We start from the raw sequence: 24,034 nt of genomic DNA, 5'->3' as shown, positions 1-24,034 counted from the left end.
TTAAACCCACTGTACAATGATGGTCTAACTACAGAAATCGGTTAGCTACAAAAAATAATAAATACAGCCTATCTAGAAAAATAGTGATTTTTATGACAAGAGGAGGAATTCCTTACTAGACTGGACAAAGAGCAGGATTTCACAGACAGGAATTTTTGCTTATTCTTTTCCCTTGTACATTTGTAGGCATCATATACAAAATGAAAAAAAAACCCATGGGAAAAGAACCTAAACAATACAGGTTGTGGACCCATAACACTGTAAGCTTCCTAAACTGAGAAACAGTGTTAGCCAGACTTTTCAAATACATTTGGATCAGGGGTTAGACAGGGAGTACAATGGTGTCCTTACCCTGCACTGTGCAGACTAGACAGTGCGTTTTATATTTACCTTGAGCTACACCCTAGAGACAACCCCACTGTGTAGGCAAGGTACTATTGGACCTATGTAAGAGTAGCACAATCTGGTTCACAGTTTGCAATATCTGAATTGTGGCAAACGTAGCAGGAGGCTTTAGAAAACTTCTTGTTAATTTCTTTTAAAGGAAAAGTTTTTAGTAATTGCTCACACTGGAGCCTGATCCTGAAAATGATAGGCAGCCCTCCTCAGACATTAACCACCATTTGCCCACCAAAAGCTCTGGCCACCAACAGGTGCCGGGCATCCCTTGCCTGCACTACAGAAACTCTGGATTAACTACAGGTACTCTATCACACACTAAATTTACTAAGTAGACTTTTTATATACAGGACTGTGTGTGCATCTCCCATTTGCCTGTGTTTGAAACTGTATTTAATTATCCTTTCAAGCCTGTGACTTTTTTAATGACCACTTTCCAAATGAATGACTAAGCAAAACCAGATTCACTACAGGGGCGAGTAATGGAGTAACAAAAAGCATGCTATACTGATAAATCAATTACTAAGGCCTAAAAGGACCTATGATTTTCAATAACTTCTAAAGAAAAATAATATGCAATGTATTAATCATCACCTTAGAGCTGACCACGGATATTTACAGTGGTAAACTCATTATCTATTCATAAAAGGTGCTCTAATTGGTTAGCCTGCAGTCCAAACATACGGTTCTTTTTCACTTGGTTATCAGTCTTACTTGACCCCTACGGCAAACCTCCCTTGTGTTTTCATCTGGTATCATTTAAGGTTCAGTGAATCTTTTCCAATCATACATAGCATCATCTGAAGGCTGTCTGAGTGCAGCTGTGCTTTACCTCTCACCAAAACCTGCTGAGCAGGTATGTGTGCCAGTCCTGTGCCAGGTACAGGTAACAGCCAAGCAGTGCCCTGTGGTGGTGGTGCAGGAGGGGAAGGGTGTTCTGATGGGAGCGACCATTGCCAGCGGAGAGAGAGAGACAGAGAGATTTGAGAAAGGTAAAAGTGTTTCTTTATGTAGTATTGATGATGTGACTGTTGTAGCAGACTGCTATAACAGGATTACAGGAGCAGTGCCCATCACAAATTCGTTAAGTGTAACAGACCCCATTCAGACAGTTGTCATACTGATGTAAACCAAAAATGCAACCTGATGCTGAAGAGGCCGAGAAGGCTGCAACACTGCCTGGCTCTTCTATCACAAAACCTGTACCAGTATTAGAGTCCACCAAAACAGCAAAAGCATGTACCTCAGCTAACACTTCACTAGAAATTACAACCTACCCTTGTGCATCCTGAGCCAAAATCCTCCCTCCATGCTTGGCTAGTAATACAGTGCAGAGGCTTCACATCTTTGTTTTAAGTAATTCAGTAAAATCCAAATCCACACAGTTCTGCTTCTGTTCCAAGTTCCCCTTTTTCCTTCCATGTTGGTAAGAACATGGGAGCTACACTACTGTTGGGAAATACTAAATAGAGAAGATTAATACAAATGGTAAAGTACTGTATTCTCAGGAAGTTAGCAAAACTGTCTAGCTTAAACTATCTGAGAGTGAATAAATGCAAAATTTAAATTAACAGCATCTCTAGATGTCAGAAATCATCTAGGGCACAATAAATGTTCTTACTTGAATTCCCTGTTATTTTGAAAACTGCAAACTGCTTTTGAAGATTACTGAAAGAATTCAAACAGATTAAATTCTGAGATAAACTGTTTCATTGTAACTATTGTTCCTATTTTCTATAGACACTTTATTGAATTAATGGTATTTTGAAATTCCTAGATTCAACTCTTAACTATTCTCCAGTGAATCACTTTGTGAATCTTGCACATGGATATCTCTTGTGCCTGGCCCACAGCTGTGGGGTTTTTACCTTGCTGTCACCTAAGGCAAAAGGTTAATTGTCTGTTATCTTGGTTTTAAGTGATTTGAAAATAATCAGCAAGCAGAATTTCTACTGAACTAGGAAAAAAGTCTCTTCCACTTGACATAAGAATGCAGTCTCAATGTGAGCTGGGAACTTGATCCCATCACTGAAAATGGGAAACTGTCATTCAAGCCACTGTGCCGGAAATAAATCTGAGCATGTGACCAAGAAGAGGCAATGCATTCGACAGAGTGCACCCAGCACTGGCACTGAATGTCAGTGTAGAGCCGTAACATGCTCTCACTAAAAGAAAGGAAGGGACATTAAGTGGACTGACTGTACTCCACTGGAACTGATAAAGTACATTTGAATTGGCAGCCACCAGCAGTCCACGGTCTTTAATTCTTAGCTTTAGAAAGTCCATTTGATAGATTTGGGTCTGTGGTTCTTGCAGAATAAAAGTCCCAGGGAAGTTACAACTTCATACATTATTTTTACTTCTATTATCTAATGGCAAAAAGCTGCCATGATAAGGCAGATGAGATATTTTAGGAGCTGATAATTGTTGCATCCTATTCCTTTTTCTCAAGAAAAGAACATAAGATCACAAAACTGCACAGTGATATCTACTAATTTCCACTTCAGCTTACGTTAAGTAGATAGTCCCACCATTATTTTGCATAGCGCCCTGATCTTCAGAAAACCATGCTGAAAAAAGCATTAGGTTCAGCATTTCATTTCTGCTGAAAGGAACTGTCACTGAGATGCAAAGCAAGCTAGACACCCAGGCAGAGGGAGGGCTTATTTTAAAATGGTGTGGTTTAAAAAGAACTTTGTGAGGAAGAGGTGGCAACGCATCTTCAAAGTAGAAAAACAGGAATCCCCTGTGTCCTTGTCACATTAGAAAAAAACCCCATCATGGTTTTTCTTTTTCAGGCATCTGCTTTATTGATACGGAAAACTTAGCAAAAATAAATTTGTTTGTACAAACAATACAAATACAATTTGTTTAAACCACGGACCGCTCTGTGATGATGTTCATGTAGAACCTAACACAGAACTGAGAACGCAGGTTTGGGCTTTCTTACTGCTGTTAATGAAGCTCACAAAGAAAGCAAGCCTAGCACACTGCTACTTGTCAGAGCAAACCAGAAGGCAGAACTGAATCAGTTAAAAATTCCTTGCTATATAGTCTATCAGCATAATTAATATCACTTGGCATAATCACAGCCTAATTTATCATTTTCAAATGACTTTACAGTTTACAGTTTCATTACCCCCTCAAAGCAAGCACAAGCGTCTCTTCAGGGAAAAAGCAAGCTTGCAACTGCAAGAAACCATTTTTCCAGGATCATGTTTGATTTATTTCTTGTTTTACTGCAGGAAATCTAATTAACGTGAATTCTAATTTGATTCTGTTTCTCTTTTGAAACACAGTTTTTGTTCCTTATATCAAAGAAAAGTGCAGGCTAGGAAGAAAAGGACCATGTTGTGCTGGCCTCCATCTCACTGCTGGCAAGCTGCATCACATTTCAGTACTGGTGTCATTCACATGACATTAAACAATTCACTACCTCACTGGATCCATAAAAAAAATTAAAAGGTGAAGCGAAAGATCCTGCTAGCTTCTGGAAAGGCCTGGACTCTCCTTTGCCGTGCACACACGCATACCTCCTGCTGCCTCTTCCCATCTCTCCTGCATCGGAGCCTGTCCTGTCAGCCCTTACCTTCCATCCTCCTCATGCAGCTGGAACTCGCAGCACAAGCTCTTAGTATTTGTTCTCATCCTCTGTAATGCTGCAAGGGGCAATCTCTGTACGCCTTCTGTACAACACAGAGAGGAGAGTGCAAAGGACTGACCTCAAAATAAGGGCAATATTTATGCCTAAATATTTCTCTCAAAGTGCACAGTTTCTTTGGGGCTTTCAGATTCGTGGGCTTCAGGGAAATGCAATGGCACGTAGTTGACTTAATTGGATACATTATTTATAACGTCACTGACACACACTGTGGGTTTTCCTTTTGCAAACTGAATAGGGACTGGTGGCAGGCGTGCTGTGGACGCAAACTGGGACAATGACATTGAATATGAATTATTGCTGTAAGTGTTGAGCCTTGCCAGACTACCTGATCAGAATTAGAAACTTCTTCTCTTGATGTAAGCAGAAAGCCAAAGGCTCTAATTAATTTTTGACTGAGCCTTGATTAAATTCAGTGTACAGGACCTCAAGCTAAGTTAGGAATCCAAGCAGTTTAGATAGGTATGGTAATTTAGGGAAACAGTACACAGACAGCCCCAGGACAATGGCTAGCCTGTATGAAAATCTGTTTCAGAAATCCATACTTGCTCTTTGTCCTATTCTTCTGAGCAGCCACCTTAGATATTTGTGGGGTTTCTGGTTGCTTCAACATGGAAGCAATGTCTCCTGTAAAGATGTGGTCCTGGTACATGCTCCTAGGAAGGAAACTTGGAATTAAATTAATACATCATATTCATGCCTCTTGACCCTAACAGTAGAATTGGGAACACATTGATTCATGTTTCTTAATTCCCTCTTTCTGCTAAAGCACAATGTTGCACATACAGGTAAAGGTCATTTGGGTAATCTGAAAAGCCTTTTTGGACTTGGTGAAGTAGTGCATTCAGCTGAGGTGTTAGAGGGCTGCTACTACATGAACAAATAGTAATAATGCATGCTATGGTTATATCATCATGAGAAAGAGGAACATTATTAATCTGTTTATTGCATAAGGTCATGACCTGGGTGTTTTCTCCTATCTCAAATCACAGCAGATGCTGCCCCTGTGGTTGTAAAAATTGTTTATTTCTAAATAATGTGTAACATGCCTTGTGCAAGAAGCAGAAGCATTTTATGCCAAAGATGTCAGAGATTTAATATGCTAATAAAAGTCAGCACAACTTTTACATAAGTTAGCCCTGAACAGAACAAAGAGAAAAAAACCCACATAAAACAAGCATGAGACAACTTTAAGGCTTGATGCCACTTCCATCTGCAATATTGGGTAATAATCACCCTAACTTTATAGGAGAAGGAAAGAAATATCTGAAGAGATACCCGAGAACATGTTATTCTAATTCACCTTTAACACTAACTTCCAGTCTTAAAACTAGATCAAATTTATTTCTCAATTTCTGTTTAAACTGAGTTCTTTGTTACTGCACATACAGAGTTGAAGGTAATAAAATGTAAGTCACAAAGATGATAAAAGGTGTTTTCTATACATTTAAGAGAACACACATCATGAAACTGTAGTATATGTTCATGGTATGTATATATATGGCATACGTAGGTTCTGTACCTACGCTGCAGATCTACTTAGAAGATGATTTGCTACCCCATCATAGAAATCTACCATACCATTAAATTTGGAAGAAATACCTAGTAAGTCATTATACTGATTAGAAAAACCTGACTGTCCAATACAGGGATTCTCATGACTTCTGCATTTTTCTGAAGATACACCTGACATTTCTGTTTGCATCCGCTGCCTGCCTAATACACCTCCCTCAAGCAAGGATTAATAGCTTGCCACTGAGCAGTTTCAGGCAAACATCAGTGATTTCACTGTTTTGGTGACTGCCAAAAGTCACTACTACTTAGCAAAGTTAAGAAAGGTGACTGCATGATGACTCTCAAACTAGGCCTTGATGCTTATGATGACAATATCAAAATCTGAAAACGTTTAGCGGTGCCATTAATTCTGCACATTCATATGGAAGGAATGCTTTGTCAGAATCTGTTTTGTTCTGCTTGATGACTTATGGATATAGAAAGATGAGATTTTACACTGAACTGCAGAACCATTATTCTTTTCGTACAACGACTGAAATGATTGTCCTTCCTTGCCCTGACTCATGGAGATTTATGGCACGATATTTCAGCCTGATTTACTGTGTGTCTTTTTCACAGGGCCATACTAAATTCAGTTTTCCATGAAAGGATTCAACTGCTAATGTGGGAAGTGACTGGGCTGCTGCATTTGGGAACCTTTTGGAGTTGAGGCAGTTCTGAATGAAAGTATTTATCTGGAAGGAAACTCTCATCTGTGCAGTATCAAAGTGTGTGTGCGTGGGTGGAACCACGTATTGGGAATACGCTTTCATGATTATTTTAATGTTGTTATTTTAATTGTTTAGTTGAACAAGGCTGATCTGATGGGGTATGCTAATAACTAAATCCTTCTGAGAGGAATCTGCCTCCATTCATTAACATCACTGACCAAGATTAGTTGCCAGCAAGTTCTTGTGGGAGATGACAGAATAGACTGTGGTGCATTAGCTCCCCCTCAGAGATTCAGCTGGGTTTTAATGAACAAGTCCTCTTTCAGCACAACATAAATCACATTTTTGGGGAAGTGGTGGATTTACTGCCTTTCTTACTTCCATGTAAGTTTACTGATTATTTAAGACTCTACCACCAGCTGCTGAGCCAGATGCTGGAATCCCTGGATCAGACTATATGGCCTGTATTGTTGTCTAGGACAAACAACATGATTAACGGTTGGACTCATGATCTTAAGAGTCTTTTTCAACCTAAATGATTCTATGATTGCAAAAGGCCACACTGGTCTTAAGAGCTCTGACTCTGCAGGCACGCCTATCCCTTAGCTGCTGAACTCGGCGGTTGGCTCTGGCACAGAAGTGCAGCACAGACACTTTTGCCCCGTCCACGCAATCTGGCTTGGACTTGAGAACAGCAGTGGGCAGGACAGATGGGTGCAAACAGGTCAAGTTCTGCTGCCTCCACTTTGTGCAGGCTGTCTACAAGCCGGCTCTGGTGAAGAAACCATAAAACCATTCTAGTGCAGCCCCTGCATTAATACACATTGCTGTCTCAGCATGTCTTACTATTTCAGGGTTTCTTAATGAACATGACACAAATGAAACTACAGGACTTAAAAGTGCAATTGGTTGGAGGATCTATAAATCCAAATCAAGTCCTTCTGCTTTACTGATCACTGCAGACAGGCCTTACAGAGAGATGTGCCTGGAAACCATTCTCATCACTGTGACCAATGCCTTTTTTTTTAATTTTTTTTTTTTTTTTTTTTTAAAGGCAAGACAGCTGCCTGGTACACTATTTGTGATGCAGTTTCTGGGATATCATCTCAAACAGTTTTTACAAATTTCAGTAACTTAACTGTTAGGCTACTGAGTCTTTTCTTTAGGCCATGGACTCATGCAAGCACATCTCACCAGTGCTGCCTATTCACCACAGTGCCTGCCTGTTTGCTTCAAGATAGCAGCAGGAGTCTTTAAAGCTGTCTCTGGTTTTGCACACACTTGTATGGATGATTTTCTATCCTCTGTGCAGTGGTGTACAGTTGTATTGGTTTTATGTGGCAAGGTTTTGGTAGCAGGGGCGGGGGTTACAGGGGTGGCTTCTGTAAGAAGCTGCTGGAAGCTTCCCCTGTGTTCGAGAGAGAGCGAGCCCATACCAGCCGGCTCTGAGACGGACCCGCCGCCGGCCAAAGCCGAGCCAATCAGTGATAGTGGTAACGCCTCTGTGATAACATTTTTAAGAAGGAAAAAAAAAGTTGGAAGAGTGGGAAACAGCCGCCGGAGAGAGGAGTGAGAACATGTAAGAGAAACAAGCCTGCGGACACCAAGGTCAGTGAAGAAGGAGGGGGAGGAGATGCTCCAGGCGCCGGAGCGAAGATTCCCCTGCAGCCCGTGGGGAAGACCCTGGTGAGGCAGGCTGTCCCCCTGCAGCCCAGGGAGGTCCACGGTGGAGCAGATCTCCACCTGCAGCCCGGGGAGGACCCCACGCCAGAGCAGGTGGGTTCCCGAAGGAGGCTGTGACCCCATGGGAAGCCCACGCTGGAGCAGGTTCCTGGCAGGACCTGTGGATCTGTGTAGAGAGGAGCCCACGCTGGAGCAGGTTTTCTGGCAGGACTTGTGACCCTGTGGGGGACCCACGCTGGAGCAGTGTGCTCCTGAAGGACTGCAGCCCGTGGAAGGGACCCACACTGGAGCAGTTCGTGAAGAACTGCAGCCCGTAGGAATGGCCCACGTTGGAGAAGTTCGTGGAGGACTGTCTCCCATGGGTGGGACCCCACACTGGAGCAGGGGAAGAGTGTGATGAGCCCTCGCCCTGAGGAGGTGAAGTGGCAGAAAATAACGTGTGATGACCGTAAACCCCATCCCTGTCCCCCTGTGCCGCTGGGGGGGCTTGGTGGAGAAATCCGGGAGTGAAGTTGTGCCCGGGAAGAAGGGAGGGTTGGGGGGAAGGTGTTCTGAGATTTCATTTTATTTCTCATTACCTTACTCTGGTTGATCTGTAATAAATTAAGCTAATTTTCCCTAAGCTGAGTCTGTTTTGCCCGTGACGGTAATTAGTGAATGATCTCTCCTGTCCTTATCTCGACCTGCAGTTTTTTGTTATATTTTTTCTCTCCCCTGTCCAGCTGAGGAGGGGGAGTGATAGAACGGCTTTGGTGGGCACCTGGCGTCCAGCCAGGGTCAACCCATCACAACACCAAATTCCTGCGTGCCTCGAGTTCCCTAAACACTTCCAGAACCCACCCAAAACTCTCGAGTCTGATAATCTGAATGCACTGATATTTGTCAGGTATCTGAGGGACCACTCATAAACTAGAACCAGACACACTACACTCTCTTTGCAACATCTTCTATGACTCTTTATTATTTAAGATGTAGTGATGGCATAGCAAGTATTAAAAAGGTGGCAAAGGATTGAGAGGTTAGTTTTACTGGAGAAAGAACTTTCCTTTGGATTGTGGAGATCCAACTACCTGAATATCCCATGCTACTTTGGAAAGAAGTGAGTTTATCTGTTCAAACCAGATATTCCATCATTTTGCTCTGCAGGCTTATTATTTATTGATTTACAATTTATTACTGATTACTCCAGTGGTAGGTAAACCTGTTCTACAGAACTTTCACACCAACCGAAAAAAAAATTGATGAGAAGAAAATAGATCTGTAATTTCAGAGGTCAGAGTAATGAGCACATTCCTACAGCCAACAGAAATCAAATAAAATATGCAGCAAGCTGTATTTTTCCCTCTCTTGCTCTAAATACAAACACACAATGCGGATGATGCATGTGAGAACGGAGCACAACAGTGGGAGAAGTATGATAAACAGGAATAGCTTCCTAGCACCTCAGAGCTGGGAATTGGCTCTGCATCTAGAGAAACTAGCCAAGCTGAGGAGGGGCATGAGAAGTCTTTTTGGCTCCAAGTGCAAGGTGAATATACAGCCCCATGCTGTTTTCAATCACGAGATCACAAAACCAGGAGCCCACAGGAGTAAGGAGGAACCAAGAGGCAGTAACAGAAGTACATGCAGAACACAAGCGGAGCAGCCACGTTACCCCTGTTCCCATCCGGCTTTAACCAACCCTCTGTTAGCAGTGCACAGCAATGCCAGCCAGAGACAAACAGCCCATTTGCTTCACTGAGATTCATTTGTAAATACTAGATGGGCAGATAATAAATTTCAAGCAGAGTAAGCCTAATGGACAATACTGACTGTCCTGATTTACTGGATGTGCCTGTCTCTGTTAAAGAATAAAACAAAACATCAGACTTCCAAAAATATGAACTTTACACCTGCTGTTTTGGAGACAGGTAACAATCATCAAACTGCTCTAGATTTGGTCAAAGATGGACACCCTAGCCAAAAGCTCTTAGTGAAAATAATAAATATATTTTCAGCCTGTCTTTTGAAGGACAAGCTGTAATAGCATCACAGCAGAGTTTTAACAATACAACTAGCTTTCTGCGCAGCAATAAATAAAAACACAAAAAAAAGGTATTTAATTGTCAATACGGCTCTGTAATATCTACTTAGACCTGTTTTCTTCACATCTTGACTCATTCGCCTATGCTTGAAGATCTGGGTTGCACTTTCATGTTATCTTTATAATATTAGCTAGTTCTGGAAGTAATCCCATTGAAATAAATCAATTAGCAGCATGAGTTTTTTTAACGATTGGCTCACACGGCTAACAATATATCACAGCTTTTTAGAAGCAGATGTTTTCTGTTGTATATGAGATATTATTTAAGACAGAAATATGAATTCAGATAGAATATACTGGTATTATGTTGTGTGTATTTTTGGTCTAACATTTAACCTTCTGAGCTTGATTGAACCTTGGCAGATGACGAAGTTGAAAGAGCCTTGTTTCATGTTATAGGACACTTGAGACTGCTCAGTTTACTAATGGCGATATGATACTGAACACCACTGGGACAGTAAGAAAATTAAGCAAATTATTAGAAGAAGCTGGCAAGGATTGGCAATGGTCTAACGTGCACATTAGGGACATAACTGTAGTTCATATTAGAACAACATTATATCAAATGGAAACTCTCAATACAATTTTTGCTTGAGCAAAAAGATGTAATTCCACTAACTGTCGAAGTATCTTATCTCAAAAGGACCAGACGTGCCATTACATAACTTCAAGAGACTCATTTAGATAAAAGTTCAAAAAAAATGACTGATTATAGTGTGCTTTTTGCTCTATGCAGTTCTGTAAAGATAGGATGCAAGTGTCATTAACAGAATTTGCAAATGTGCTGATCCTGTCTCAGTGATCAGTTTGAAGAAGTGGCTCCGCTATAGCAAGATTTTGGGGAAACTGGAAACAAATGAGATCATCATGATGTAGTTTGAGGTATATAGAAGTCCTATATTTATTACATATTGGTTTTATGGGAAGACAATTTTGATCACACAAATAAATAGAAACTACAGTGTTCAAGGGTATACTTTGAGGAAATGATCGTTCCCCTTTCCCTGAGAGAGATACATAAAAAGAAGCATGGGTTGCATTTGCTCCTGGCAGCATTCCAGGGCTTCCTGAATTTTGGGAAAGTTTTGATTTGGATGTGTGGCCTTCGAGCTGTGACTCCTCCACGTGCATCTTCTCAATATAAATGGGGTGAGACTTTTGAGTAAAGAACCACATGGATTCCTTCCAATTGCTTTTACTCCCCACAAGCAATCAAAGGGTTGCTCCTCCAATATTCCCATAATCCCAAAGTTCCCCCAGACTGCCCTTTTAGATGCAGCTCTCGATACCTGAGATACCACATTCATCTCCCAACTCTTGTTATCTCAGAATAGGAAGAAAAACAGGTTAGGTTTTATCAATCTTTTTGTCACAGGAGACCAAGAGGAGGAGAAGGTGGTAGAGAAGAATTCTAACTGCTGCTTTTGTCATCTTTTTTCTATGCTGTAAGGAGGAGAGCCTGAGCAACTAAATTGAAACCCCCAGTATCTCTCAATCCAGTTCTGTCCTGTCCGGTGGTAACAGGCAAGACACGCAGCAACATTCCAAGCGCTCCTGGAGCCGTCCTGCTGCAAGCCTTCCTGTAGCTAAGTCCAAAAAACTAACTCATACTAAAACAAATAAAATACTGGCTCATCAGTTTTTACTTAAAATTGACACATGCAATAAGTATATCTTTTGACCAACTGGTTTTTTTGGTTGGGTTCCCCCCCCCTTTTTTTTTCTAATGTCTATAGGTTCTTAATTTCAGAAAATCCAGAATCCAATATACTTTCACTGTAAGTAAGCACTAGATTATTCATATTTGTAATAAAAAGCATAACTTTATCTACTGTATCTACAGATGCTTAATAAACCTTTTTTGAATAATCCTCATAGCTCTCTTAACATCTCACATAGCTAATTTGACTGTTGATTCAACTGAATTATTAAGAGAGTAAATGAATTGGGCAACTTATTTCTTATTCTTCAAATGTAATTGATAATTCATAATTGCTACAACTTTCATGTACTGTAGGAGTCAATCCTAAAGAGACAAGTATGTTTTACATAATCATAATAATCATAATGAAAAAGTAGTCCACAGAGAGTTTCTCATTCATGCACTGTCACACGTCTCACCTTCTACAGTATTTTGGCACTCTTGCACATTTATTTAACATCTTAGTGCATCAATTAAAAACCTAACAACTCAGATAAAACAGGTCGCTGTTTCCAGCCTGATAAACAGTGTTGGGACAGTTTATCTAATTTTCTAATTACCTTAAATTACGTAGCTACAATCAGCAGTTTTTAACTTGTAACTTACAGCAAGAGAGTAAGAGGAGGATGGAGAGGAAACTGCCTGGAAAGGAAACACTGTTGTTTAGTAGTCCTGTCAGATAGCCAGCCGTCACATGGGACACTTTAGAAAATGCTCCGAGGCACTACTGAGCGTCAGCAAGAACAAATCATTGATCCTTTGCAACACAGATGATTAGGTAAACTTCTGCTATTCAAAAGACTGCCCAAATTTATTTCATGAATGAAGCAAGGTCAAAAAATTCTACTTATAAGACCAAGCCTAATTTACCAAAAATTAGTATGTCTTCATAAATAAATACGTAGGTGAAGACATCAGGTGTTATTTTTCCAGTCCTTCAACTGATGGATTTTTAAGAAGAGAAATTAAATGCCTTTCTGAAGTCTTACTTTGTATTGATGAAACAGATCACACAAAGAATCCAACAAACATGTAAAATAAATGGGAAAATGAGAGCAAGTTCACGTGGTTGGGGTTTTGTCCTTAAAAAATAACATCTTACAGCCATTCAGCTTAAACTGGTCTGAATTAAAAAAAAAAAAAAAAATAATCAGAAGAATGAACAATCCAGAAAATATATGGACTTGAGAGGCATCTTAAAAAGAAAAATCCTCTGCTAGCAGTTTTTACACAGCTAACTAAGAGAGAAAATCATGGGTCTGCTTAGGAACTTTTCCTCGACATCAGCTGAGCCAAAATTTAAGTAGGACTTTTTGAGATAATTCTTTTAAGATGTCACAGGCAAGATAGAGTAAATGACTACCCGTAGTGGATCTGGATATTGGGGTTTGTGTAAGAATGAACAATATGAGAGCTTTTGCAACTACTTGATTACCTTTCACACTTTCCATCCATACCTTCCACCCCTGCAAGGAGGTGGCTGCTGGCCCAGGATGCTCGGGCAAAAAGTCGGGTCCGTCCCTGCTGCGTGGCTGCTCACCGTTACCTGTCTCGGGCATCACCAGCCAGTGTCCTTGGTGCATTCCCTGGCTTCCATCTCCTCACAGTTCCCTGATCTCCAGGATCTCCTCCGCTTCCAGGATCTTTCCTCGAGCCAGGAACTTCACCTTCTGTTCGGGTCCCCTTCCTTTTTCCAAGACCACTTCTTTGCGGCACCCCTTATTTTCTGGCACGCCAAGACTCACTATTCCCTCAATCTAAACAGTTTCCGTGCATAAGCACAAGGCGTGAGCAGCCTCCTAACTGGTGGTTCTGTCTCACGTCTCTTCAGTAACGGGAGGACTCCAGACATGCCACTTTCATTTAGTCCGCGTGTTTATGGTCAGGCTCCACCAATTGCAGGGAGGAAGCAGCAGGCTCCTGCTTGAGACCTTGAACATTCAAATTTGGACACTAACCCCCACACATACGCCCAACTACCTGCTACCTGTTAGTATTCATTATTTAAGCTATTTTTTTTTTTTGCCTACAAGAGTATTTAATATTAGCCTGATTCCACTTCCAGTGAAGACAATCGGATTAGCTTTAGTTGTTTCAATAATTTTCAGTAATAGAATTTCCCAAGGGCTGATTATTTGTTTTACATAAATGTATTTTTCTGAAGTGGTTCAACTAATCCATTACAGTTGTTGCCCACTGAATTCAATTATTCATGTCTGAATAAAACTTTTCCAAAAATGTTAGTATTGTTTCTTGAGCTGATTAAAGGTTCTGTCTGTACTACAAACCTCACGCTTCTTAACAGAATTAAGGAGCTAAATGCATTTTCAGGCTTTGCTGGAACTATTGGAGGGAGTCATGGAACAAAAGAAATATATGATGCTTTTTGTTAGCTCTGGCTCTGCATTAATGTTATGAATTATAACAGGTTTATATAACTGATTTATTTTATTTAAGGACATTAATAAGCTACCTGGTCAAGGAACTAGAAACTAGAATACACCATGGCCACCTCGATTGTTATTAGTTCAAAACACAGGCAAAAATTAATCAGTATATGTACCTAATTTTAGGCCTGTTTGAGCGAATCCTTTTTCAGCCAAACATTTTAACATAGATGCACGTATTTTGCTGAATAAAAATAGACTTCAACATGTCATTATCTTAAGTATGTACTGAAGTAGGTTGCACAGCTATGGCCCAAAGATGGTGCTTGGCTTGTTCAATGGTTACAAGGCTAACTTCTTAGTAGGTGAGAGCCTGGGAACATACTTTATCAATTGCACTCATTACTGAATGCATGTCAGTGAAGTGGAAGATGGAAGTTATACAGCTGATCATATAGATCTTCTATATGAAATAAAAAGTAGAAAATGTGATTTAAAATCTTAACTTCATAGTTTTCCTTTTCTAGGACTCCCCCAAAATCCCATTTTGAAGGCAGAATGGCACTACAAAGAACAAGAGACCATCTCTCCAGATGTCTTTCATCAAGCTGGTAAACCTATAAGACTTGTTTATACAGTTTTGGCACCATTTTATCAGTTTATAAAAATTTACCAGAAAGAAACTAGATCAGTAGAAAGATTATTTCACTGGTAAAATTGTACACAGCTTACTATATCCAAGAAAGCGGTACCTGTCTAAGAAAGTGGTAAAAACTCTGGCTGTTCATAACCCAGAATTTTCAATAGGTTATGTAATTGGGCAATATTTGCCATATACTGATAAGAACAGAAAAAGATGCATCCCTGACACAAAATCAAGACCAAAAGATCAAAATATTTTACTATGAATGAAAAAATATCTAATTTTTTACAGAGTGTTTTACGGGGTCTAAACAGTATTTTTCATTTGCCTGTGGGGTTTGATTTCAGACTGAAGCAGATAGCTGGCATAGATGGTTTCAGCCAAAACTATTAGAGTTTTGGCAAACTTGCAACCTAACTGAAACACAGTTTTCCTTGAAAAGTAATGAAGTGCTGTCAGCCTTGCCCGTAATTTCAAAGCTGAGACTCTGGCAAGTATTAAAACTTTGACAGCGAAGGCACAAGGATATATGCAACTTTAAAGGTTATTCCCTAAGTAATATATGCAGCATACAAAAATCTCTCCTTGATGCAGAAAATTTACTTTTAAAGGAAATACTTGTATTGCTTCTTGTCAGTGTTGGCAAGTCAAGAAAATGGCACCAAAACTCAGTAAGCCTCATATGAGATTGTTTTCTAGTGTCCAGCTTATAAAAGTAGAGAAGAATTCTCCACAAAGATTGTAAAAACAAAGCTGACACCTTTGGACACATAAGTCCTGATATTGTTTTCTAAGGAGCTGTTAAAAGTTAAATTACTGTTTCAGCTTTAGACTCAGGTTTCCAAGAGAAGATTTATGCTAACACACTTTTTTTTTTATCCCCCTGCAAAGGGACAAAATAGCAATAAAATCCAGTTATATCTACCACAGTAACCTTGCATAAATATTCTCTAGTATGCTGAGCTGCTGTATGTTAAATGCTCTGTACTGCTATGTCACAGAAGTGTTTCTACATCTTTAGGCCCCTAGCAAGCAAGAGGTAGGAAGGCTCTGGGACTATAGCCCAGGGTGAAATACTGTAGAGACCTGTTGCATCTCTAGTGCAACTGCCACACCAGTGAAGCAGGTAGGTACTCCTGTATGAATTATGCAGTGTACTGGCCTGAACATATGCAAAGGTTCAGTACAGAGGAAGCAATAAACATGCACGTAGAAAAGACAGGGGAAGGCATGTGAAAAGATATGACAGTGATGCACAGTGAAAATCTCAAGCTTTTCATTGCATTTTAGATATTATTAGGTGCGTAACTAGATGCACTTCCATAATTTACGCTGGAACTGTGCTGCTGAATAACAAGACATTGTTAGCTACAAGGTGACTGACTCATACTGGATGTTTTGTTTAAGTGAGAAGACAACTGCTGTGCTTGATAGGCCAAAGTACCATATGTTTCTAGGGTAGCATAGACCTGCTTTATTCTGTGATTTGCTGTCAAGATCTAGCAATACCGGCCAAAGTTTGCTGATTCAATAACGACACGTTCTGTTACTCTAAACGTTGCATGAGCTTTTAAAGAGACCGTATGTGACAAATCAACAGCCCAGTCTGCCTTTTCACAGTCCTTTCCCTGCAGGTAAACTAGGATGTAGCAGGAAACACGCAGTGGCATCTGCAGCAAACTCCCTGCCTCCCGCTGCAAGACTGCAGAAGCCCTACCCCGCTACTGCGGGCAGTGCAAGGGCAAGGGCATGGGTCTGGACAGGCCTGGCACTAGCTGCTCCGCTATTTCCCAGTTAAACTCCGTCCTTACTCATTTAGGGGAAGGGGAAGGGGGACCTGATCCCTCATTTGCAGCTACATTGGGACTCTGATAATGAGAACCTGTGGGAGATGTGTTTCCCCAGTGAGGGTTTGGCTCACCGTGCGTTTTAAGATTAGGTCCCATGTGTGTGCAAAGCATTGTCCTTGAGGAAAACACTCAGAATAAAATGACAAGAGTTCTGTGCATATTTTGCCTCTTATGTGAAAAGAAAAGTTCAAGACAGATTATTATTTCAGGACTGCATATCAGATGTCTTTGCCAGTTGCCCTGATTTATTAACCTCTAACTCTGGGGTAAGGGAACTAGATACTCATATCTGATGTCAACAGGAGCCAGGAATCTAATTTCCTTCGGCTATTCTGAAACCCCAGCATACATTTCTCAACTAATTGAAAGCAGATTCTCTTTAACTGCAATTCAGAAAGATTTCTTTTTGCTCTGTATGAATATTCTTCTGAGCTTCATTTTGTCACTACATATAAAAATATACTGTTATATGACAATAAGATGAAAAAAAGTCCAAATGCATGCAGAAAAGACAATGATAAAATTAACACCGAGGAATCACATTTGAAACACTGGCCCACGAAGAACTGGCATCAAAGTTTAACATAGGTAGGTTACAAGAGTTAAGATTTACTTCAGTATGAGAAGACCAAATCTATAAGGAATTGTAGCATCTGTGATGAAGATCACAAACACAAACATTAAATATAATAGAATAATTTGTATGGTAGATGTGCTTCTTTCCTCTGCATTTATTATTTTCACCAGTACTCAAACCCCAATTAGAAGAGGCTTCAAAGCTAAACTATTTATAAGCTCAATAGTTCTGTGAAGAGCTATTTTGTTATGACATGCAAGCAGTTTAGCTCATGAGGCACAGACAAGGTATAAACATTTAATTCCTAAACTGCCCCAAAGCCCAAACTGTATGTTCTTACATTGACTAAAAATACAACACCCTCTTGGCCAAGACTTTCTCTGGTTTGCTAGCAACAGCCTCTTTTCTACCAGTTTTCCATATTCCTTTGTAAACATTCAAAGTTTCCTTTTAAATAAATGAATACACATAGGAACAGCAAAAATGTACTTATTCACTCTTTCTTTACTAAAATGGTTGCTTTGTTTTTATTCAGACTTTCAGTTTCTTTGCTTGAAAGAAACCTTGAAACTTCAACACAACCAACATACGCCACCTTCTTTACAAAATCATTAGAACCTATATTCAAAATTATTCATGTGTTTCTGAGATTCTGCTCATAATTAGAATGGAAGCTTTTTTGCTGCAACTGATAACTACCCAGGACTGCTTCTTTTTTCACCTCTGTTGTGCATTTCAGTTACCAAGATCTAAAAGCACAGGTTCCACTCCGTAAGTATGACCAACAGCAGCCTCACACAGTCAGTGGTATGTAACAAAAGTGAACATGACATCCGTTAATAATCCTGAGACTGTTGCCGAAAGAAAAAAGCTACAGATACCTACAAGAAGCCTCATTACTGATGAATTACTTCTTAAAAACCGTCATAGACTGTGGAGAGTCCTCAATACTGGTTGTTGGCAGAGGCCTTAGCCTCTCAACTCTAATGTTCGTGAGGAATCAAAATACGTAATTCTCTCTAATACGTACAGCCTTCAAAAACATTATGCTATTTGACTTTCTGTACCCATAAATCTCTCCCTCCCCAAAGATAGTGGGTATTTCAGGATAATAACTACTATCCATTTGGAAGATTTTCTAAATTTTGCTTTTCTTTATTTAGATGGCAGATGAGAGGGACTAGGTCATGCTTATGACATTACCACGGAGTTTCCGTAGCACTTTGTTTTCCAACAGGTTTGCTCACTTTTTTTTTTTTAATAAGTAAACTACAACTTACAATCTTCAAACAACAAAATCATCACAGAAATCAATAAAGGCAATCAAAATTTTGAAATTTAACCCAAAGAATAACTGTTGAGGAAAGCTATTCCTATGAAAAGAAGTAAAATTTATAGTAATATACTTTTTGCCAACACAGAAGAGTCATGAAAACCATGACAGCACAGTTTTTGATGCTGGCACTTTTGCCAGCAAACTATCAGAAGAAGAAAACTATCCATCTCCACTTGCTGGCCTCAAAACATTATTTTTTTTCCTCATTATACCCTCAAAGGGTATAGGATTACTTTTTCAATTAAATTACCTGTCCCAGTGATCTCCAGTCTAGGCTGGCACTTCCAATGTACACATGCTGTTTATCAACAATCCAGAAAGATGACTGAAGCCGACCTTCATTATATGCTGACATGTTCATATACAACACTTCAGCACCTAGAGATTTAAGGATAAAATAATAAATAGCACTGTTTAAAATCACATAATTTACATTATTGAAAAAAGAAACTACTTCACATTTCAGGGCCTCAGCTTCCAAAACTGGTGAGGGATGTGATTAAACATACCATTAAGGTTTAAAATCAATGATAAACAGTGTTACTGTCCCACTATTTAAGACCTTAATTATCATAGATTCCAGAAAAGCAGGTATAGGGAACATTCCCATGTATTATACTGTTTACTTATTTTTCTTCCATTTTAGAACCAAATAATTGCTATTTTCTTTCAGCACTGTGTGTTCCTCAAAATAATTTATTTTTAAAGGTCTTTTCTATAACTCAAACCTGCTACATATTATAATAATGATCTTTAAAGTATGAACCCAGTTGCAACCCTTTCCTGAAAAGCAGCCTCTGTTCCTTTGCCCTGTGCACTGGTTCGAGCAGGTAGCCTACGGTGGGCTGTCGCATGGAGCAGACCCCGACAAGAGGAACACAGGTGGAGAATTAAGGAGCGAGGAAGTAAGCAAAGGCCTCAAGTATGCTGAAACTGCTCTTAATCCTGCTAATCTGTGACATTCAACCTACCACTTTGAACTGCACAGTTTTAATAAGGATTATAGGCCACTGAAATCAAAGGAGCTACGTGTCAGGTAAAAGCACATTGGCTCCATCCCATCAGCAGGAATGTCTGAACTGGCCCCATCAGTATGTTTGCAGGACTAAATCCAGAATATACTTAATATTAGGTGAGTTTAGGGAATTTCTCATATCATTATTGTTCTTTTAGTGCTCCAGTGTTTGTAAGGTTAGGTGATTAATCTGAATTAATCATTGCTAAAGGTAGTTTAAAGTAACCCACTCATCTTCACATTTTAGTTATGACAGTAACTGGGGAAGAGGAGCGACAGTACACAGCAGCCTGGAGGGCAGTAACGGTACCAGCCATCTCCCATTAAACATTCATGGGATATTCAGTACCTTGAATTTCAGTAATGGTTGGATATGAGTTACCACTTCAAAAGAATTCCAGGATACCTGGAGAACTAAAATACATTTCTTTTCATCTAACTTCCTATTTCTGACCTAAGAAACACTTGACTGGCAATTTTAAGCAACAGTTAGCAGTGCTAAATATTTCTTTTTTATTATGAAAACTGTATTTCTCACTTGTACAAATGATTCTAGAAGTTCAGACATAAGAAAAGAAGAAAAATCAGGTAAGGTACCACTTTTCATGAAGCACCAAACATGTGACATAGGATTTTGAGCAAATTACAGAATTTGCTTCATTATACAATTATATTTGCTGCAACCCTGTTACCTTTCCAATTTTTTTCTAGGTATCACCTATCCACATTCATCTATGCTTAGAAACAATGGTATTTTCCAATTTTCCTTGGAACGTGTTGCTGCTGACTTTCAATCCATGCATTAATGAGCAGAACTGTTCCAATTAATGAGATAATGTGTGTGAAATGGAAAAGAAATCAGAAAACACTAGAGCAGGTGTTAAATGGTTTAAATTGTTTTCTGATGAATAAACAAAACAAAAGCAACTCCTGCTAGCTAAGGAAAACAATTCTGTAAGGCGCTAAACTTCTAGCTGCTTATCTGAAAACTGTGTTTAAAATCAAGTTTAACATAGCGGTTTGCCTTGATCATATTTTCTTTCCATACATCCAATCTGCAACATTAAATAGCAGTATGAATTTAACACCCACAACACACCTACATCAAATAGCTTATAAATGAAATGTTAGGATTTTTGTGTAGGAAAGGTAAAACAGTTGGAAGCAACAATGAGCTTCCTTCTCATAACTGAGAGCCTAAAATAAACACTGTTTAAAAACATTTTTGAAATTTCTAATGCTAAGCAAAAAAGCTGATTGCCAGAGTTACAGCAGGAGACTATTTAACCAGAAATACTAACATTAAAAATAGCAGATGTTGTCACTAACCTGACACAGAGTTCAAAAGTTGTAAAACACCAGGATTTGTGGGCGTGGGCAGTTTAGACATGGGCATAAGCAGTGGGAGGGGACTATCACTCTAAAATACAATCTAGGCTTCAGTTACCAAAATAGTGAATATAGCAGTGCAGGAGATACTGCTATCACACATCCCATTAAAATCAAAACCTGGAACCCAATTTCTTTTCTTTCTGGAAATAGCTAACTCATAAGGCTGAGGAAACAGTATCTCCAAGTCAATTTAAAAAAGTCATGTGTTGCAAACAGCAGCTGCTGTGCAGCCTATTAATGAGCCCTTACCTTTTGATGAAAGGAAACATGCATCAGTATTGATAATTGCCTCTGTTCCAGAAGCCCTTGAGATGTTTTGTTAAAATAGGCTTATCTGGCCTTCAACACAATCCATCATCCCTAGCGTGGTCCAGGTCCCATGAGGAAATTAAATTGGATGGATCAATACGTGAAGCCATAACAGAACTCTTTATCATGCTGCAGTCTCAATCACACAAAGCTGTGGGTCTACTGAGTTCAACCACAAGGCACAATTTGTAAGCTTGATTGCTAATACAGATGCCAGATTTCAAAAAAATAAATCTAACAATTTTGTTTCAGTGAAGATTAAACTGCAGGGTGAGATCTTAGAGAAAACCAGTGCTGTCACTTAAAACTCAAGTAGATTTTCCTGTCCCATAAAATTGTGCATTCTAAAGGTTGGGCCAGATTGCCCTCTTTCTGCAGGAAGAAAAGACCACTGTTGGGATCAAAGCATGCTTTAAGTAACAGATGTTTCTCTGCGTACTTTTTCTTCTAGGTGGAACGGTTTTGCACTCTGTGTAAGGGAGATGACTGGTGGAGTCTGGGAAGCACAGAGGGGACCCGGCCGTTGAGAGCCTGGACCTTCTCCGCGTGGTGGGGACACAGCCCCCAGGAGGTGCCAGGCTGCCACTTAGCCTCTTGCTTTGTCTTGTAATGGAGGAAGAAAACAGAAGATGTCAGCAGTTTTGCAAAAAGACTGACTTTTCATCCCTTACTAAAAGAAATCCAGTTCCCAAAGTAATCCCAAAGAAGAAGGATGGCACAAGCAAGTGGCATTTACCATTTCTAGCCTTGCAACGTCCTGTTCGGCCCAGCTGCCCGCTCTCAGATACTCCACTAACAGTGTCATGAAGGCTACAGGGCAAGCTTGACTTCAAGAACAGGGGCTTAAGGCTAGGACCTTTCCTACGTATTTGAGTCAAAGCACTACGCTGTTAGCAGGAAACTTTAACCAAGAGCTCCTCACATACACGCTGTATCCTGAAAAGCTGTATGCCATCGAGAAGCGCATCTTGGCACACCTGTGTTGCAGCACCATATGCTGGCTGTGGGTTTTACTGCTGCTCCGGCAAGGTCACCAGGCAGCTACACAAACGGGGAGACTCTTCGCTCGACCTCCCGATCCAGGTTTATGCAACAGTCTGCAGAAGGTGCACCAGGAGGCGTTGGATCCAAAGCCTGCAAGCGGTCTAGGATTTGTCCTGGTACAGAAGCAGCATCACTGAGCCAAATCACCTCTTTAGTGGATATGGTAAATCATTTTTGTAAAGATGACCCAGAAAGAGCAACTGTTTAGGCTGCTATTATCACAGCTGCCTTGAAGGCAAACATGCACATTCTGCCTGCAACAGTTTTCAACAGCACCAGTTACAGGCTAAACTCACTCTGGAGTTAGCAAACATAACGCCCAAGAAACAGAAGCTGCATTTGCTTGTACCAGGGCTAAAATTGGCCTTCTGTCTTCACAACTTTCGCTATAGTGTTTTTAAAACCAGAGAGAAAGAAAAATGGGAAAGGGGAAGGATTTAAGGATCGAGAGCCACAAAGAGGTATCTGGGAAACTGCAGCAACAGTGACGGGTGATTCACAACAGGCAGAGCAAGGATCAGAAAAGCACCAAGAGCCCTGACCTCATTAGCCCTGGCAGTAGGAAACAGTGCTGCAGCAGCAAAGAGGATGGAGACAAATGGAGATACACGGTCTGACGGCACGTGTTGGGACTGTGCATTGTGCAGAGCCCTGGGGAGAAAGGGTCATGGAGCCAGGCTGGGCTCTGCTACCCTCTCCTAGGCATGGGAGAGTTGTAAAGGTGGAGGAGATGAACAGGGGCTTTTCAGTGCCTCTCCTTCCCCATTTTGGGAGCACAGAGCTTGTCAAGTGCAGGCTGCAGAGGCACCGCAGGCGATGGAAGGGGGAGCACATTGGGGCAGGGGGAGCTACACAGGGTTGTTGGTAGGATGAGGGAGTGGGGAGGTTGTAGAGGGATCGCAAAGAAGATGGGACCCCAGGATACAAGGAAGCACTAGTATATGAAATGAGTTTGGCCAGCGAAAGCAACACTGCTTACAGCTCTCTTGTATATTTGCAGTTCGAACCTGACAAATGCTCCTGCACCACATCCAATCTCCATTTTCCAGCCACCGTTCCCCACGTCACCACCAAGCTGGCCGCAGTAGGAACAGGCGCCCTTCTCTGCTTACCCATTCTTGCCATCCCTTCACTCTCCTCATCACCATGTCCATACGCTTTGCCTACAGCGCTGGGTTTTTTCCCTCTCCTAATTCTGTGTATTCCCAAGCAAATACTCCCAGTAATGAGACCTTTAAAAAGGAGCCTGAGAATATGAGCTGTGGCCTCTTTGCTCCACCCCACTGCTGACAGCCCCTTGGCACACAAAGATACACGTTTTGATCTATACGTTTTGGAGGGTGGCCTCAAGCCAGAGTCAAGAGCAGACTTAACTAGTCCATACCATGAACCTAGAGCTCACAAGCACATGCACACTTGAGCACAGCTGGTGCTTGAGCAGCCTGCACGGCACCTTGCACGGCCTCCCTGGGGGGCTACCACACGGGTGGGAGGCAGCACATGTGGCGCTTGCCATTGTGCCATAGACCTGCTGTATTCTTTCAGCTAAACTGAGTTCTCACATCAATACAGATGCGGTTAATATCATGTGCTAACCCAGAAAGATCAACAAAAGGTCCCTTATTAACCCTAGGTCCCAATCTTATTTTTTAAAATACAATGTGCTCACTAGGATATGAATGTTGTGTACACATATAGATATATAAAGTGGATGTCTCCTTCCCTACA

At 40.6% G+C, this 24,034-nt stretch overlaps 1 protein-coding gene across 7 annotated transcripts in view; it reads right to left on the bottom strand.

The window, feature by feature from the left end:
- The window catches only part of PLD5 (phospholipase D family member 5), a 194,765-nt gene that overhangs the window by 21,265 nt on the left and 149,466 nt on the right, over positions 1–24,034 (bottom strand). For all 7 annotated transcript variants that reach the window (XM_075043188.1, XM_075043189.1, XM_075043192.1 and 4 more), the window contains one exon: positions 18,797–18,924. In XM_075043188.1, the coding sequence (XP_074899289.1) occupies positions 18,797–18,924 (128 nt within the window). The remainder of the gene's footprint in view (positions 1–18,796; positions 18,925–24,034) is intronic.

Source organism: Buteo buteo, chromosome 12 (assembly GCF_964188355.1).
Source record: "Buteo buteo chromosome 12, bButBut1.hap1.1, whole genome shotgun sequence".
NCBI classification, from domain to species: Eukaryota; Metazoa; Chordata; class Aves; order Accipitriformes; family Accipitridae; genus Buteo; species Buteo buteo.
This window is presented reverse-complemented; position numbering and strand designations above follow the sequence as displayed.